Consider the following 16,239-nt stretch of genomic DNA (forward strand, 5'->3'; position numbering starts at 1 on the left):
ATTTAAACATGGGGATTTAATATTTATATTGAAACCAGGAAAAATGTTTAGTGAATTGACACATTCATCAAAGCAGATCGATGCCTTGAGGCGCTATATATTTAGTTTGGGTTAAAAAACACAATTGCACAATTTAAACCCCTGAGGAAAAAAATCTATTTCTGGTGACAGCTAAGACATTTTTACATGTTTATAATATGATGAATGCTTAATTATTTATGTGATAAAACGGCATTGAAAAAAATAAACTTAAGGGAATCACATTAAGTTGTAAAAATAAGTGGAAAGGAGCAGTAAATTTGGTATTCGATTTATTTACTAATAAAAATGTATGATTAATGGTTCAGATGTGATGATTTAGGCTGATGCCACACGTGGCATTTTTCCGCTACGTATTTTCTAATTCTCTCGGCGGCTGAAAAACGCCCGATATCATCATCCATAGAAATAACTTGAAAAGACTCTAGGCAAACCACACAATGCGGAAATACGCTAGAAAACGCCTTAGCACGGATTTTTCAAGCGTTGCCCGAAATACACCAGTATTTGCAAAGCAAGCTATTTCTATGTATACGCAAAGGGAGCTGCCAGACCTAGCGGAAATACGCGGCGTTTTTTGCTATTTCGCACTATTTGCACCATGGAGAGGGGTATGCTTACGTCACCAGTACTAGGCTGAAAAACGCCATAGTCAGGGGCTGTGTGGCTTGTGCGGCGTTTTTAGGCTGAGAAAAAACGCAGCGGAAAAACGCCATGTGTGGCATCAGCCTTAGTGATCATGCTGATCATCTGGACAACTATGATTGTCCAGAACAAAAAAACCGTGTTGCCTGAGGATAAACTTGCTATGTGGGGTCATCAGTCAGCACTTCCTATATGGGGTCATTAGTCAGCATGGAAAGGGATAGGCCAGGACTGCTGGGTAGTGGTACATACAAGTGGGAGGGCAAATTGTAACAGTATCAGACTGCATAAACAGAAGGATGGTCCATCACACCCCTAACAAAATCTGTTTTGGCAAACAACACAGAGTTATACAGAATTACTTTTAATAACTAGCATATACTTACTTTTTTATGACTCTTAAGCACGGAAGGAGTCACAAAAGCCTTGTCACATAAATCGCATTTGTACTTCTTGTGACCATCATGTACCACCTGAATATGTACATTTAATGTATCCTTCCTTTTAAATGTGGCATCACAATGATCACACTTAAATGTACGCTCACCTTAAAAAACAGAAATAAATGGAGTGAGTTAAATATACTTAAAGGAGCCATTTATTTATTTACTTTTTAAATACTCTACACAATATTAAAACCTAAAAGAAAAACAAATTAGAAAGACAATAAAAATAGTATTGTAAAAAAATTATTACATGAAGAAAACATAACCTAGAGGAAAGCATGACCGTATTCATGGGGTGAACATACGTCTCTGCAGGGCAGGGCACAAAGTGCAAAAAACATGGGAGATTGATTCCATTTTCTGCACTCTGCACCCTGCTCTCAAACAGTAAAATTACCCTAATAGATATCTCTATTGGTGAGGACAAAGAAAAAAAAAAAGATAATTTTTAGGCTTATGGCACATTGGTATACACCCTGTCTGTGTTTATCAGCCACCAGAGAGGTCCCATATGCGCCTGGGTAGCATGTAATTTTCTTAAAAGCAAAGTAAATACAAATTTCTGGGTGGAGTATACAATATTGTCAGCATTTATAACATAGTTAATGCAAGAAAACACTGCTGGAACTTTATTCCATATACACCATAGAAATGACAGTACAGCAATGACACTCTGTACACACTGAAAATGATTGACGGTACCTGCAGCAGAAATGTAGCAATTGCCAAAATCCCCTGACGTAACTTTCATCTTGAATAGATATATGTACGATTTAAACAAAATTAAATTTTTAGTCCTACAAATGTGCAGAAGTCAAGATTATCCCATAAAGTTCAATGGAGTTTTCACATGATAAACCATGAGATAAGCTTTTTCTGTTGAATTGGATCTGGCCCTAAAGCTGATGCTTAATTCAGTTTTGGGGTCTAAAGGACATATAAAGTCCACCCCCCAGTGAAATAGGTAGCTAAGTTTTTTCCCCAGGAAAAAACTGCACTATCCTGTGAAAAAAAACTGTACCTGCGCTGGCATTTTACTTACCATTCCTACGAGTATCCCAGCTGTCCCTTGCGACAATCCCTGCTCATGCATGCACAGTAAGCACTTAATCTTCTCTACTGTGTAAGCGCAGAGCACCAGACGCCAAAGAGACAAAGGTCTCAGGTAAGGAGATGCCAATGCAGCCCAACTGCAGCTTTTCCACAGTTTTCACATAAGCACTGGCCCAACTGGGCAATCTATTTAACTGGGGAGAGCCTAACATTTAGCACCCCTATGAAATATAATTTATAAGTCCATTATATATGGATTCCTCTTATCCAAGGGGTATATATTGTAGAATTAAGAAATAAAATCAGAACACACTGATCCAGGAAATTAATGGTTACCATTTTAGAGTAAATATTCCCCATACACTAGAATTTCACCTTTTTTAGTGAGGTATGGTTCTTAAATGAGCAAATCTTGCTCTTGTTCAGATTTTCCACCCAGATGACAGGCCAAATCAGGCTGTTCTGGTTGTTTGGCCCCCAGGGCAAAAACAACACCACACAGTGGACCTGTGCCTATTGGAAAAGGCCATATTCACATCTCAATGCCTTATGCAAGGGGATTTTTTACCCAGCCCAAAAGCTATTGATTTAATTAAGAGGGGCCAGTTTGGAAAGTAATATCAGGATCTTATCAAAGGATAAGACAAGCCAGATTCACTGGGCGTGTCAATGTTAGGCAGACTTAGACTCCCTCATGTTTCAAATTTTACTGTACTACAAATGCATGAGTCCTAGGGACTGATTTATTAATGTTTGAACATCATGGCTCAAGCAATCAGATATTAAAACACTGCGTGAGTTTCTGAACTCGTGCGTTGGCTTGCTGCCGACCTTTTTTTTTTTTTTTCCTCAAATGGGTTTTTCAAAAAATTTAAATTCTGCAGGTTTTAGATGCCTGATCTTATGTGTGGTTTTATTAACCTACTGCTCGAGCCGGAAGCCTAAGAGGCAGATTTACCAAAATGTGTGTTCAGAGTTTAATAACAAACCTAAACCTAAATAACAAAACCTCACCAAAGTTCTATTCATTTCTATGGGATTTTTAGATCAAATGGTGATATCACTGATATCACACATTGATAAATAAGCTTCTAAAGGCTAGCATATAAATGTATTAACCAATATAAATAAAGACTGGTTAGAAAATGGTAAGGGTTACTTTGTGTGGAACAGGTATAGTATCCTGTTGTTTACAAGTTTCATTTTCTATTGGTAGTATGCCATTGATAAGCAATACTTTGGAGACCTTACTAGTGCTGAATTCTAATAAGAGAAAATCAGAAACAATGTTTTTGTGGTTTTCCTAACATTATTTCTAATAAGATACATCCAGAGAGATTTTACAAATGTTATGTAGATTCTGAACTTTGTTGCTCAATGCAAAAGAACGGTTAACATTATCTTCTGTGATTTCATACTACCATACCATATTAATGTATGTAAATGTAGGAATGTACCTCTGAGATTTCAGGAAATTTAAAGGGCCCCATCTCACAAAGCCAATTATTCTTCATTTCACTTGATGGCAGCAGACGGGAATGTTTATAAAAAGTTAATAGTTAGGATGGACATTTGCAGAATGTGGGATGCAATTTTATTAAAAGGAAATGTTTATAAAAAGCACACACAGCTACAATTTTATTGTCACTTGTTATTAGTTATCTTTCTGTTGAGGCCCTCTCTTACCATCTTCCAGTCTCTCACCTTTACCACTGCTTGGTAGTTAGGGTAAATTGGACCCTAGGGTGCAGATAACTTGAAATTTTCAGGCTGAACAATTCCTGCTGAACAAAAAGCTAAGTAATGCAAAAAAAACACAAAAAATAAAGACCAATTGTAAACTGTCTCAGAAAACCACTATCTACATCATACATTACTTTAAAGTACCCCTTAAGGCTGCAATTCAGCTGTACTGTAGATTAAGACCATAGGTTACAGGCACTGGTGAATATTCAAGAGGCTGCAGCAACCCATTGTAATGATAGGCATCCCATTAGTAGAACTATGCCTTGAACTGTGCAACAATGCTGTGCAATTTAGGCAATTTTAATCTAGAATGTGTATTGCCAATCTGGATCTGATGCAAATGCCACTAACAATGCCCCCCCCCCAAACAATCATAACAGTCTTTATTGACTGCTTACCCCACCTGAAAGACATAATAATAATACAACTCTTGAGGCACAGGTTTTGTAATGCATCAACTTAAAAAGTCCCTTCTATTCCAGTCAGGGTGGGAATCAACACTAATGCTGCAAGTGCTCTAGAACCAATATATTTAAACTGTTTGACTGTTAATATGACTGACACCACAATTCTTTAAATCCACATTGGAATTTGCTATTTTGCCATTTGTTAACACAAGGAATGCTGGGAATTAAGCTAAATGTAGTTTTACATATGAGGGGGCTCCTCTATTAAGGTACTGCATTTTTCCATACCCACTACATTAGTAATTTTGCTTGGGATTATCTTTTTATTTGAAAATCTTTCAAAATAAATATTGCTAACATTTACTTTCATTGTCGAAACAATAACTGAGGCGCACACATGTCCCCCATTTTGCCAAAAGGACAGAACCCCTGATAGTTCTGTCTCAGCTCTTTAAACATACACAAAATAATTATAAAATTAGAAAGAACACACATTTTGTACTGGTCATAGAATTGTGTGACATGTGAGAATATCAGTAGCAAAGTCATGTAAAACTAAATCTTCACAATCTGAAAATGAATATTTGAGTATTGTGTTTTATTCAGTACGGCAATCAATCTATTTACTACTAGTAACTAGCCAGTATCGTCCAGTGACTAAAGCAATTCCATGAAAGGAAATTTATGGATGCAAATTGATGGATTCTTTGGTCTCAAATTAGCACTTACTGTTATGTATTAGCAGGTGTCTCTGCAGTGAGAATGGAGTGCGGAACAAAGCCTTACATTCCTCACACTGGAAGGGTCTCTCTTCGGAATGAGTCTGTGCAGGGCAAAAAAACATCAGGGCAAACGACTGTTGGGTTAAAAAGATTTACAGTAATTATACTTTAGCTTTATATTTAGCATTTAACTGAGCTAAAGAAAACTATATTGTGATTTACTGATACTGGACAGAAGATGTATGCATTCTGTTTAATCTAGCGCATTTACACATGTTCTCTTGATGTTACAGAAATTCTAAAAGACTCTTGTCCTCATCCATTGTTAAAAACAAGTGTTTGAGAGGAAAAGGCAAGACTGCACTGGCAGCAGTTTAAATGCAGATCGCTACTCCAAAGGAAAAATACAATAGCTATAAAGAATTAAAACAGACCACGTTAATTGCAGCAATTAGGATGTATACATGTCCAACATTTCCTGTGCTTTATTTTATTTATTTACAAAACTGGAAAGACTTTGATGTGCTTTGTGCCTCATTATTTACTGAAAAGCTGATTTTACTGATTGTCTTTTATATACGTAAAACAGACAATTAACAGTATAATTTATATTTGTACAATATATTTCAGTAAAGGACAGGAGAAGTAAAATAGTTCTGGTATACAGCAAGTTCTCTGAGGTCTATATAAACCTTTAAAAGATGTATTAAACAGTTTGCATTAAAAAATACATCTAGCATACGTTTTCATCTGCACAGTGTATCAAGGATTCTGTTAAAAACATTAAAAAACAGTAATTTTTCAGTATACACACATTATCTTTTTCTTACTGTTGCAAAGATAAAGCATCTGGTTTCCTTTGTTTCAACAGGTAGCCTGAGCCAGTCACTGGTTCAATGTTAAATAATCTGATTGGTCACCTAGTGCACAGTCTTCTGTGTGCTGTAGGAGCCAATCAGAAGCACATTGGCTCACTACTGGATTTATCTATGCTTTTCCTACAGGGTGGCCCTGCACTAAGAGAACAGAGCAGCTAATAGCTGCTTAGGTTTCTTAAACAGCTAATGTAGGGCTGGCTGAGGCTGCCTGATGGAATGGACTGACTGGATCATTTATCTTTGCAGCAGTAAGAAATAGATAATGTATGCATATAGGAAAAACTTGTTTTTAGCAATTTTAACAGAATTATTTTTTTTTACTTTTGGCGGGTTTTTGGATTTTTTTTCTAACAAAATGCAGTGTCTGTCCATGCAGAGACAAAGGGCCAACAAGGGCCAACAAGGACCAAGCTGGTAAAGTCTCATGCTCCCTCATTCTGTATGAGTTTTCATCATTGTAACAAACCATTCTAACCATAGTCATTTGAGATTCTATTTAAAAGTCATTTACTAAAACTCTTAACTTACAATTCAAATAAACTCAATTTCATGCATGTCTTACATTTATCAAAAAATTTAAAAAGCACATGCGGGAAAAGTCACAGAAAAGTCACAAAAAACTTCAAATGTTTCAACTTGTCGCATGATAACTGTGACTTTTACAAATTGTCACGCAAAAACCAGCATCAAAAATCCAAAAGCCTCAAGTTTAGAAACAAAGAAAGATCTATCAGGGATGGGACATCTGCTATTTACTTCTACATGATCTTGACAGGTTTTACATGGTAAATTGTCAGATTTGGAATTGTCACAGTATTTTCACATAGTAAATCTCGGGAAATTCCAGTGATTTTTAGTGCTAAAAACCAGAAAAAAAAATTCCAACCGTAAATGGTGCCCTTACTATGCGACAACACTGCAACATTCTGTGCATTAAGCTGCCAAAAATGCCCTCCCCTGGTCACTGCTCCTGTATAAACTATAGCAAAAAATGGAAACTAGTGCTCACCACTAAAATTTAAATCATTAGGCAGGGGTGCAATGAGGCTCTAACCACAAAATTCACATAGACAGATACAAGGGGTCCTCTGTACTCACCCATAATCAATACATACATATATAGGACATTAAGACATTAACCTTGAAAACCTTAAAAGCAAGCAATTTGCAGGGAAAATGTATAATGAAGCAGTAGAATTCTCAATAAATCAGATTAAAGTGAGTGTAGGACTGGCCACTGACCTCTATCCCCTGACTTTAATGTAGATGGCCAGCATGAATATATTGCAAAATATTAACAAACAATCCCTGTTTTGTTAAAAGGGAAGGGTATTTCTTCAGTAGCTCAACGCACAGAATGTCTTTAAGTAGACCAGTCACCCAGATAAAAAGCTGTATAATAAAAGTCTTTTTCAAATCTGACACCCAAATTAATTTTTATATTAACACATCCAAATATAATCCACACAGTGCATAATGTGTGCTCTTTTCTGGGGATGTAGTTTTGTTCTTTTTGAATCCACTACTGTACTATTTAAATAAATCAAGACTAGATATCCATCAATGGTGAACTTCCTTTTTCATTTCTGTCAAGTTTTAAAAAATAAACTATGAATGAAACTAAAGCTGATGATAATTAAATGGTTACTGTTTCCAAAATAATCACAACACATTGTGAATCCTTCTGTACTCAATGCTTTCATTGTACTTTCCACAAACGAATATAAACTATAATTTACTTTGAACCCCTTGGATGTAGTTCAAGCATACTGATGCAAACTTTCTAAAGAGATTTTTTCTTACTTTGCCTATATTGCATAAATGTATAAATGATAGTCAGTAAGTTAATGCATGTTTTTTAACAGGCAAATGATTAATGACTTTAACTATAAGAGATGAAGCAACAATCCTATATTTGTTTCCCATATGGAATACGGAATGATCCAAAATGAACACAAAGGCAATGTTCCACATACCAAGGGGGGAACTACCCACATCATTTTTGCTGTCCATTTGCACAGCTGTTGGATATATTACACGCAGACTATGCACAGGCCAGTAGACAGATACAGACATAAAGGCTACACAAGAAAACAATTATCATCAGCCATAAGCACTTGGCTGCACTGACCCCATTAAACGGTCCACTTAACATACAGCATGGGAAGTTATGGATTATAAGGGGTGGGAAAGGGGGAGTGAAAAAGGTATGATGTGTGTGGGAACAAAGACAAAGAGATGTTTGGATCAAAGAATTGTTTACGGGAATGAATAACAGGATTTAGATTGTGCCATTAAAATATTAGGCATCACTTAACTGCAAATATCTTGTAAATATATTTCAATGGTCCATATTAAATGATCTGACTATATTACCATTAGTTTTTTTTATGTTATTAAAAATCTATTTAGATTTTTCTGCTAAATTTTAAGACTTCTTTATCTATATGATAATAAATCTTAAGATCCCATTTAAACTGGAAAGAAATAAACAGGGAGAGTACAGAGTACAGAGTACAGGGAGAAGTACAGTCCCATCAAGATGGCCATGCACTCTGAATAAAATAAATATACACTATCCCTTTCATTAGACAAATCCAAAGATATGGCCAAAGTTGGCCATTAATAATATATATGGACACTGAAATAAGCTTTTAAATTTACACAGGCTTCTTCATTGCATGTTGAAGAGGAGGTATCACTTTGCATGTAAACTTCTGATGAGCTCTCTCAGCCCCAACCAGAATCATCAACTTAATTATAATTATTGCATTTAACATGTCCCAGATTAGATTTAATGCAAAATAAATAGGTCTAAATTAAAATGGGATAAAAAAGTAACCAGATAAAGAAGAAAATCCCTATATCCCATAACACAGTAATCCCCAACCAATGACTCGTGAGCAACATGTAGCCAGAGTCACAGTTTTACTCTAAGCAGAGCCTTTAGAAGGCAAGCAGTCAACATGGGGCTCCCAAATAGCTAATCACAGTCTTTATTTAGCATCCCCATAGATCCCTGGGTGATCCCTGCTATAATGTATATCATATTCAGTCACTTGTTACTTATCTGTAGTAACAGAAAAAAGGGCAATTCACAAACCCATCATTTAGATCACATACCTTGGTACATTCCTAGTTTCAATGAAAAAAAAGAAACATATAAGCATATCTTCATAAATAAAATGCCACTGTGAGATGATCCATAAGAAGAGTGTAAAAAATAAATAAATAATAAAATTACCTCAAGAGGAGACAATACCTTTCTGACTCCTAGACAGATGTTTGATTTTTCTGACTATAAACTTTTAATATCCTGTAACTGTCTTCCAAAAAGGAATCCCAACAATTTTGAGATCAGATTTATCAGATTTATACAGCATATATTTTACTTGGCTAATCTTGATTGTAGAGACTTAGCAGATGCCGCAGTATACAACAGGGAGTTTATCAAAGAACTGTGTACTGTGATCATAGTTGGTGTAGTGAAATTATTATCAGAGTTGCCAATTGTATGCCATTTGTTTAATAGATTTTAATTGTTGCATTATTGGTTACATTAGCACAATGTCCTCTTATCCTCTTAAAATCCCTACATTTTATCCTTAGTCACTATATATGTATCTATTACACTATAGTGTAATTACTATACGCAGAGCTATACATTTTCACAAAATTATTAGTTACAAAACCTGTTCACAAGTAAAGTATGATACTGATGTGGGGGGTTATTTTAAAATTAAGTTTCATTATGATTTGGAATTCATAGACATTGGTATTTCAAGATAATTTGCAGTTGGTCTTTATTCTCCTTTCTTTGTAGTTTTTGAATAAATGCCTTCTTGCTTCTTATTGAAGACCCAATTCAGATTTGCTCAAATTACTTCAATCTACAAAATAATACAAGTAGTAAAAAGTTTGTATTTATGTCTGAACACAATGTGAAATGTTTCAAGTAGAGCAGTTCTAGGGGAAATTCCACGCTTTTGTGCTTTTTTTTGCCTCCACCCTTTATCTCACAAATCAGCAGCTGTACCTTGCTTTACGGTAGTGATTCCACTATAACAGTTATAAAAGATCCTGAAACCAATTGTTTACAAAGCTGCTTTATGATGTAGCAAAAGAACATTCAAAAACAATTCCTGACAGCCGGGAAGTATTTGATGAATTGACACATTTATTATTGCAGATATGTGTGTCAATTCACCAGCAAGTGTTTAAGTGTTTTAAAAAGTGGTGGCCCTGAGCTCAAACACCCCTCTGAATCCTTAAGCCTTAGTGTAATGGCTGTGGGGATATAGAATTCAAAACAATCTTTACCACAAAGGAAAGCTTTATTCCAGCAGGTAAAAAGATTGGTAAAATTGACCGAATACATATTTATTTTTACTAAGCGGTAACAATCATTTTAGCCTAAAGGTAGTTCAGGCAAGTAACGCAGTGTAAGAGCTGTTGCACTGCACTCAGCTAGAGAAGCTGCATATTGTGCATTACTTCTCAATTTCTCTCTGTGCATTGCAACAATGGTTAAATAAGTTATGGACAATTATTACTTACATAGTTTGTTTAGGGTCTGCTGTATAATATGTTGCAGCTCTGGCTATTGTCAAAAGTCACTTTACACAGAAATCTAAGTCAGGGTAAGGACTAGCAAGTATTCCTAAGTTGGAGAAGTTTTGTTTTCCGTAGTACTAGAAAGCAGATATTTGAAGAGTCTACATGCATGAAATACTAGGGGCTCTTATAATGCAGCCTGCAAAAATAAGTAAATGGATTTTAGCCCTGTAGAAATAAATATTTTAAAGATGGCAGGGTGCCAAAATTGTTTCTATGAATTGAACACATATCTATGAATGCTCCTGATCTAAAAATAGGGCTTGCCCTGGCTAACCCCATTCTCACACCCAGTAGTTAAGCCAATTGTTTATTTAACCTTGGAATTAACCAAATCTCTATAGGGTTGATTTACTAAGCATCAGTATTTTTAACCTAGTGCATGGATTCTAAATCAATGGGTTGAGACCCAAAAGGACCCAGATAGGTCACCATGACCCCCATGAATAGAGTTAGATTAACTCTGACAAATGGTCATCAATGTTAAGTTGCAAAGCTATTTATATAAATTATTTAGGGTCCCCTGAGAGAGAAAAAGTAGCTTTTTTTGTGAAAAACATGCCTTTAGCTTAACTATGACCAGTTACCAGCTAGAACAAACTTACCCGAATCCTTAATGTCTGAGCTGTAACTTCCCACCAAACAGAGTGGTGTTCAAAACACATTTACAATACATGCTATTGAATTGACACAATCTGTTTTGTTGCTGACTGTAACTTGTGTAGCAAATGAGAAAAATGTCCTCTTACTGTATATGAGTGCATCATTTATTTGAAAGAACTTGAATATCATCCTCCATATTCATAGAAACTACCTATTTTAAGAACCTTTATTGAATTATATTTTAATTGTTCCATCTTCCATTTTTTGTAGTGAAAAAAAACAATAAAAAGAAAATCAGAATACTTTACCAGTTCCTTTAAAGTGGCTCAATGAACCGACAATCTTTCTTTACCTTCTTGTGATTCTTGTAAACATTTCTGTGGGCAAATCCTTTTCCACAGAGCTTGCACTGATAAGGTTTGTCTTCGCTGTGAATAATTTTATGTGCGGTCACTTGATCAAGTCGTTTGAAGGACTTACAGCAAACCTCACATGTGAAGGGGCGCTTTTCTGCAGAAAATGATTGGGGACATTTAATCTGCTGTTCATATTATGTGAGGTAGAAGATGAAAGGCAAACAGTCATCTCTTTAGAGAATGTTGCATTTATGTCAGTCCAAGTAAGATTTAGCCAATTATAAAAGTTTCTGATGCCCTTTCATTTAACAATGGTTTACAGAGGATGAGATTTTGTGTATGAAGACATTGCCACATTCTTCTTCAAATGTTCTGAAATTATGTTTTATTAACTAACTGAATTACTAGAAGAACTATAAGAATTGCTTGAAGAAGGTTTTCTACTAGATTAAACATGTTGAGGAATATGTGTCACGTGCCAGAAAATACCTTGCCAAAGCAGAGGCAATTTTCAGTATTGTCTTTGGCAGGGTACTTTTTGGCATTTAGTAGCCATGATAAGTAGCTGCTCCTAAGTAGCTAAGTGTGTCTTCACCCTAAAGGAACACTAAATCCTAAAAATGAATAAAGCTATAAATGCCATATTTTATATACAGAACCAGCCTAAAGATTTAGGGGCTGATTTACTAAGACACGAATTCGAATCCGAATTGGAAAAATTCCGATTGGAAAACGAACATTTTGCGACTTTTTCGTATTTTTTGCGATTTTTTCGGCGCCTTTACGACTTTTCGGAAATTGTCACGACTTTTTCGTTACCAATACGATTTTCACGAAAAAACGCGAGTTTTTCGCAGCCATTACGATTCGCTCGTATCTTGTCGCGACTTTTTCGTATTGAGCGCTCGTAAGCGGCGGGCGAAACTTTCAGGCTTAGCATGATTTTGGAAGCCTCCCATAGGACTCAATGGCACCCTGCAGCTCCAACCTGGCCCAAGAAAAGTCACCATACTGAAGCTTGAATGAATCCGAACGCTACGAAAAAATCGCAACATTTTGCGCAACTTTCGGAATGGCTACGAAAAAGGCGCGACTTTTCGCGCAAGTTTTAACGCTACGAAAAAATCGCCAGATTTTGCGCAACATACGGAATGGCAACGAAAAAGTCGCGATAATTTTCCAAAAAAAATCGCCAAATAACAATCATTACGAAAAAAACGCAATCGGACGCATTAGGCCGGTTCGTGAGTAAGTAAATGGGCCCCTTAGAATCTTTATTGTAGCAATGATTCTTTCCTTGTCACTAGTTCCCCTTTTTGGATTCTGTCAGTGACACTCACACGCTTAGTGGCTCTTAGCAGCTGTTGAGAAGTTAAGCTTAGGGGCCGTCACAAATCATCAAGCAGAAAATTAGGTTTGTCTGTCATATAAGCTGATGTTACAGGGCTGATAATTAAATTCTGAACCTAATTGTACTTTTTTTCCAAGCTGCCATGTACTAATATCTGTATTATTGACTATTCAGCCTTATATTGTGACATTTATATTCTATATATAAAGTACATTGTGAGTCAGACCCTAAGCTTAGGTAAGTAGCACTGAACATGTGCAGTAAATCAGCCAAAAAAAAGATGGTAAGCAACTGGGGACAACTTCAGAGGCACAGATCTTTCCTGCTAGAGAGTAAAAAAAATCCTTGTCCTGGTCCTAGGCAAAATGGCAACACGGCAAATGGGACATGTACCAAAGAAATGACAAGGCAGAGTCAATACCATTCTATTGCAATAAATGGCAGTTGGATAGCTGATCAAAAACACATTCTTGCCTATTTAACACGCTCAAGAAAATCTTGCAGTTTCATTTTACAATCTAAGGTATCTTAGATTGTACAATCTATGGCATTCAAAAATATGGTCCTATATATATAGTATATATAGGTGCTAAACAGAAGAAGTTCCGTCATCAACAGCAACCAATTAGCAAGTTAGTTAGAAATTAGCAAGCAAGTTATTAATAAGCAGTTAGAAAATTAAAGCAAATATCTGATTATTCACTATAGTCAACTTTGTAAATAAATAAGCCCATAATATTAACATTATAACAAATCTAACAAAGCTCTACAGGTAAAGGCTCCTGAGTAAGTTTTGTTACTAATCTTTGCAACTGGGCATGCAGGTACATGTCACACTGTTACCTGAATGGGTAATCATATGCCGTCTAAGCTGGTTAGCTGAGATAAATTTCTTGTCACAATCCTGACACTCATAGATCTCATGAACCTGCAAAATGAGCGTTTTAACAATAATCAAATATGTGACTTATTTGGCTGCCCTGATTTTCTCAGTATTAATAGATGTGTTTTCTCAGCTTTTAAACAGTAGATGCCATACTAAAATGCAATTTTAGAAGTATAGATATTAAATAAAACAATATGAGCAACATATGGCAATTTCCAACAACAGAAAGAAAATGTTCAGTGGATGTTCTAAAATATATAATATATAAATAAACTTACCAATATTTATATATATATATATATATTTGTCAAGAAATAACCAATTTTTTTATATTTTGCCTTGTGGCAAATTTAAACAGGGCAATTTAACATGTGAGAGAATACAAAGCATGATTTGCATTGTCACTATGAAGTCATCATTTAGGGGCTCATTTACCAACCATTGATTTTTAATTTTAAACTATCAATCTAATTTTCTTCTAAAAAGACGCAGAGAAAAAAATGCTGCAAATTTTTTGAGATTTACTAGGCATCTAAATGGCTAAAAATCCCAATTCGACAATTTGCCAGATTAAACTTGCTAACTTCATGTAGAAGTCAATGGCAGAAGTCACTTTCCTTTCTTGAAGATCTTTTTTATGTCTCAAAACATTAGAGATTTCACTGGATTTTGTCTGAAAATCCTCACTTTTTGGATTGTTGCAGTGTCAATTCAAAAAAGTCGGGATTTTCACAGAGATAATTTAACAAGTCAAGTTTTTTACAACTTTTCCTTAAGTAAACAAATTTGAAAATAAAAAAAATAAGAAACAATGGCGTTTTAGTAAATCTGCCCCTAAGTGTGTAAATCACTGTACCCAAAGTGTATTATGTATTATAAATGTATCATAAATCACTGAATGCTTTAAAAAAAGAATTCGTTTTAAGCAAAGGACATGCATATGTTAACAAAATAGTATATATATTTTATAGACTGGTACCTCCTGGCTTGTTGGCATTTTACTGAAAATCTCTAGCTGTGCTCCACCTTACAGTGCTCCTAGGCCAGTGCATATCAAAGGCATAATATTTCCACTGAAAGGGAGGTTGCGGGCCCTAAATTTTGTAGAATTACTGCTAAAATTGAACAATGCAATAGACATCCCATGGCTAATTTATGTAGAGTTAAAGTGGTACTGAAATTAAAGAAAACTATCACATTATCCATGCACAAAATGGGGCAGATTCATCAAAATACGAGTTGGAATCCCAAAATGAGTAAAATTCAGATTGGAAACAATAATTTCTGATGATCGCAAAGATTACGAAAATGCTTATGAAAAAATTGTATTAGTCACGATAAAATCGTATTGGCGATCCGGATGTCACAAAATTTTCATATCCCAGCGATCGTAAATGACGGGAAAACATTTCTGACTTTGATCCCTCTGTGCATGATTTTGGAAGCCTCCCATAGGACTCAATGGCACTCTGCAGCTCCAACCTGGCCCAAGGAAAGTCACGATACCGAAGCTTGAATGAATCCGAAACTTTCGTACTCGGCACAACAATAAGATTTTGTCGCAAAGTACGAAAAAGTCAGATTCGGACTGATCCTACTTTAATAAATCTGCCCCTATGTCTTATAAATTCTTGTATTGTAACATCATTAAGTTAACAATTGTAGCACATTTTGACCATAATGCTTAAGCAATGTGTTATGCTATTTGATTAGTCCAGTTGTTAGAAACAAAACAGCTGCAGAAAAAGCCAAACAAACATTAAAATATAAGGCATACATACTAATCTATCAAATATATTAAAACTTGATAGAAAAAAGTATTAATTCATTCATTAGGACAATCAACAAATAGATTTACTATAATATATGTCTAGGGAACAAACAGCCATCACCCACACTAAAAGAAAAAAATACATCTTGTCTATAAAGTTGTGATCAATGGTAAAAGTGTGACACAGCTGGTATGATTCATAATGAGATGGAAATACACAAAATGATGCATGCTAGCATATGCATTCATGGAGGTGGGCTTTTGTTCAAAGGTGCTGCTGTTGGATAACAAACCAACACAGAAAACATTCAAGACCAATTTGTGCTCAGGCATTGAGGCTTCCATTGTGCAACCTTATTTCAACTGGAAGTTAGTCGATCCTGTTCAATGTGCAAAAAGGGTTTCCCAATTGAATTTTTAGTAACTTAATTTTAATCTGCACTCTCGGCAGTTAATCAAATAGTTCTTTGCAATTGACAGATGCGCCACTCGCTACAAAAAACTTACTAGCTAGTGGAGGACACAGCACTGTTTAACTTACAATAATGTTTCCTTATTGGATATTGTATATGGTTATGGTTAATGTTTCCTTATTGGATATCGTATATGGTTATGGAACTACTATTTTACAAATGAGTGTACACTATTTACTATATATTTTTTTATCCAGCACCCTAAATAAGCGTAAATAAGTGTAATTTAGAAATAAAAAGTACACCATA

At 35.4% G+C, this 16,239-nt stretch overlaps 1 protein-coding gene across 3 annotated transcripts in view; it reads right to left on the reverse strand.

Annotated features, from left to right (window-relative positions):
• prdm5 (PR domain 5) overlaps positions 1 to 16,239 on the reverse strand; it is a 76,738-nt gene that overhangs the window by 36,512 nt on the left and 23,987 nt on the right. For all 3 annotated transcript variants that reach the window (XM_002940319.5, XM_031903071.1, XM_018096245.2), the window contains 4 exons: positions 13,704 to 13,788; positions 11,506 to 11,663; positions 5,066 to 5,159; positions 1,071 to 1,231 (listed from right to left, as the gene is read on the reverse strand). In XM_002940319.5, the coding sequence (XP_002940365.2) occupies positions 1,071 to 1,231; positions 5,066 to 5,159; positions 11,506 to 11,663; positions 13,704 to 13,788 (498 nt within the window). The remainder of the gene's footprint in view (positions 1 to 1,070; positions 1,232 to 5,065; positions 5,160 to 11,505; positions 11,664 to 13,703; positions 13,789 to 16,239) is intronic.

Source organism: Xenopus tropicalis, chromosome 1 (genome assembly GCF_000004195.4).
Source record: "Xenopus tropicalis strain Nigerian chromosome 1, UCB_Xtro_10.0, whole genome shotgun sequence".
In the NCBI taxonomy this organism is placed as follows: Eukaryota; Metazoa; Chordata; class Amphibia; order Anura; family Pipidae; genus Xenopus; species Xenopus tropicalis.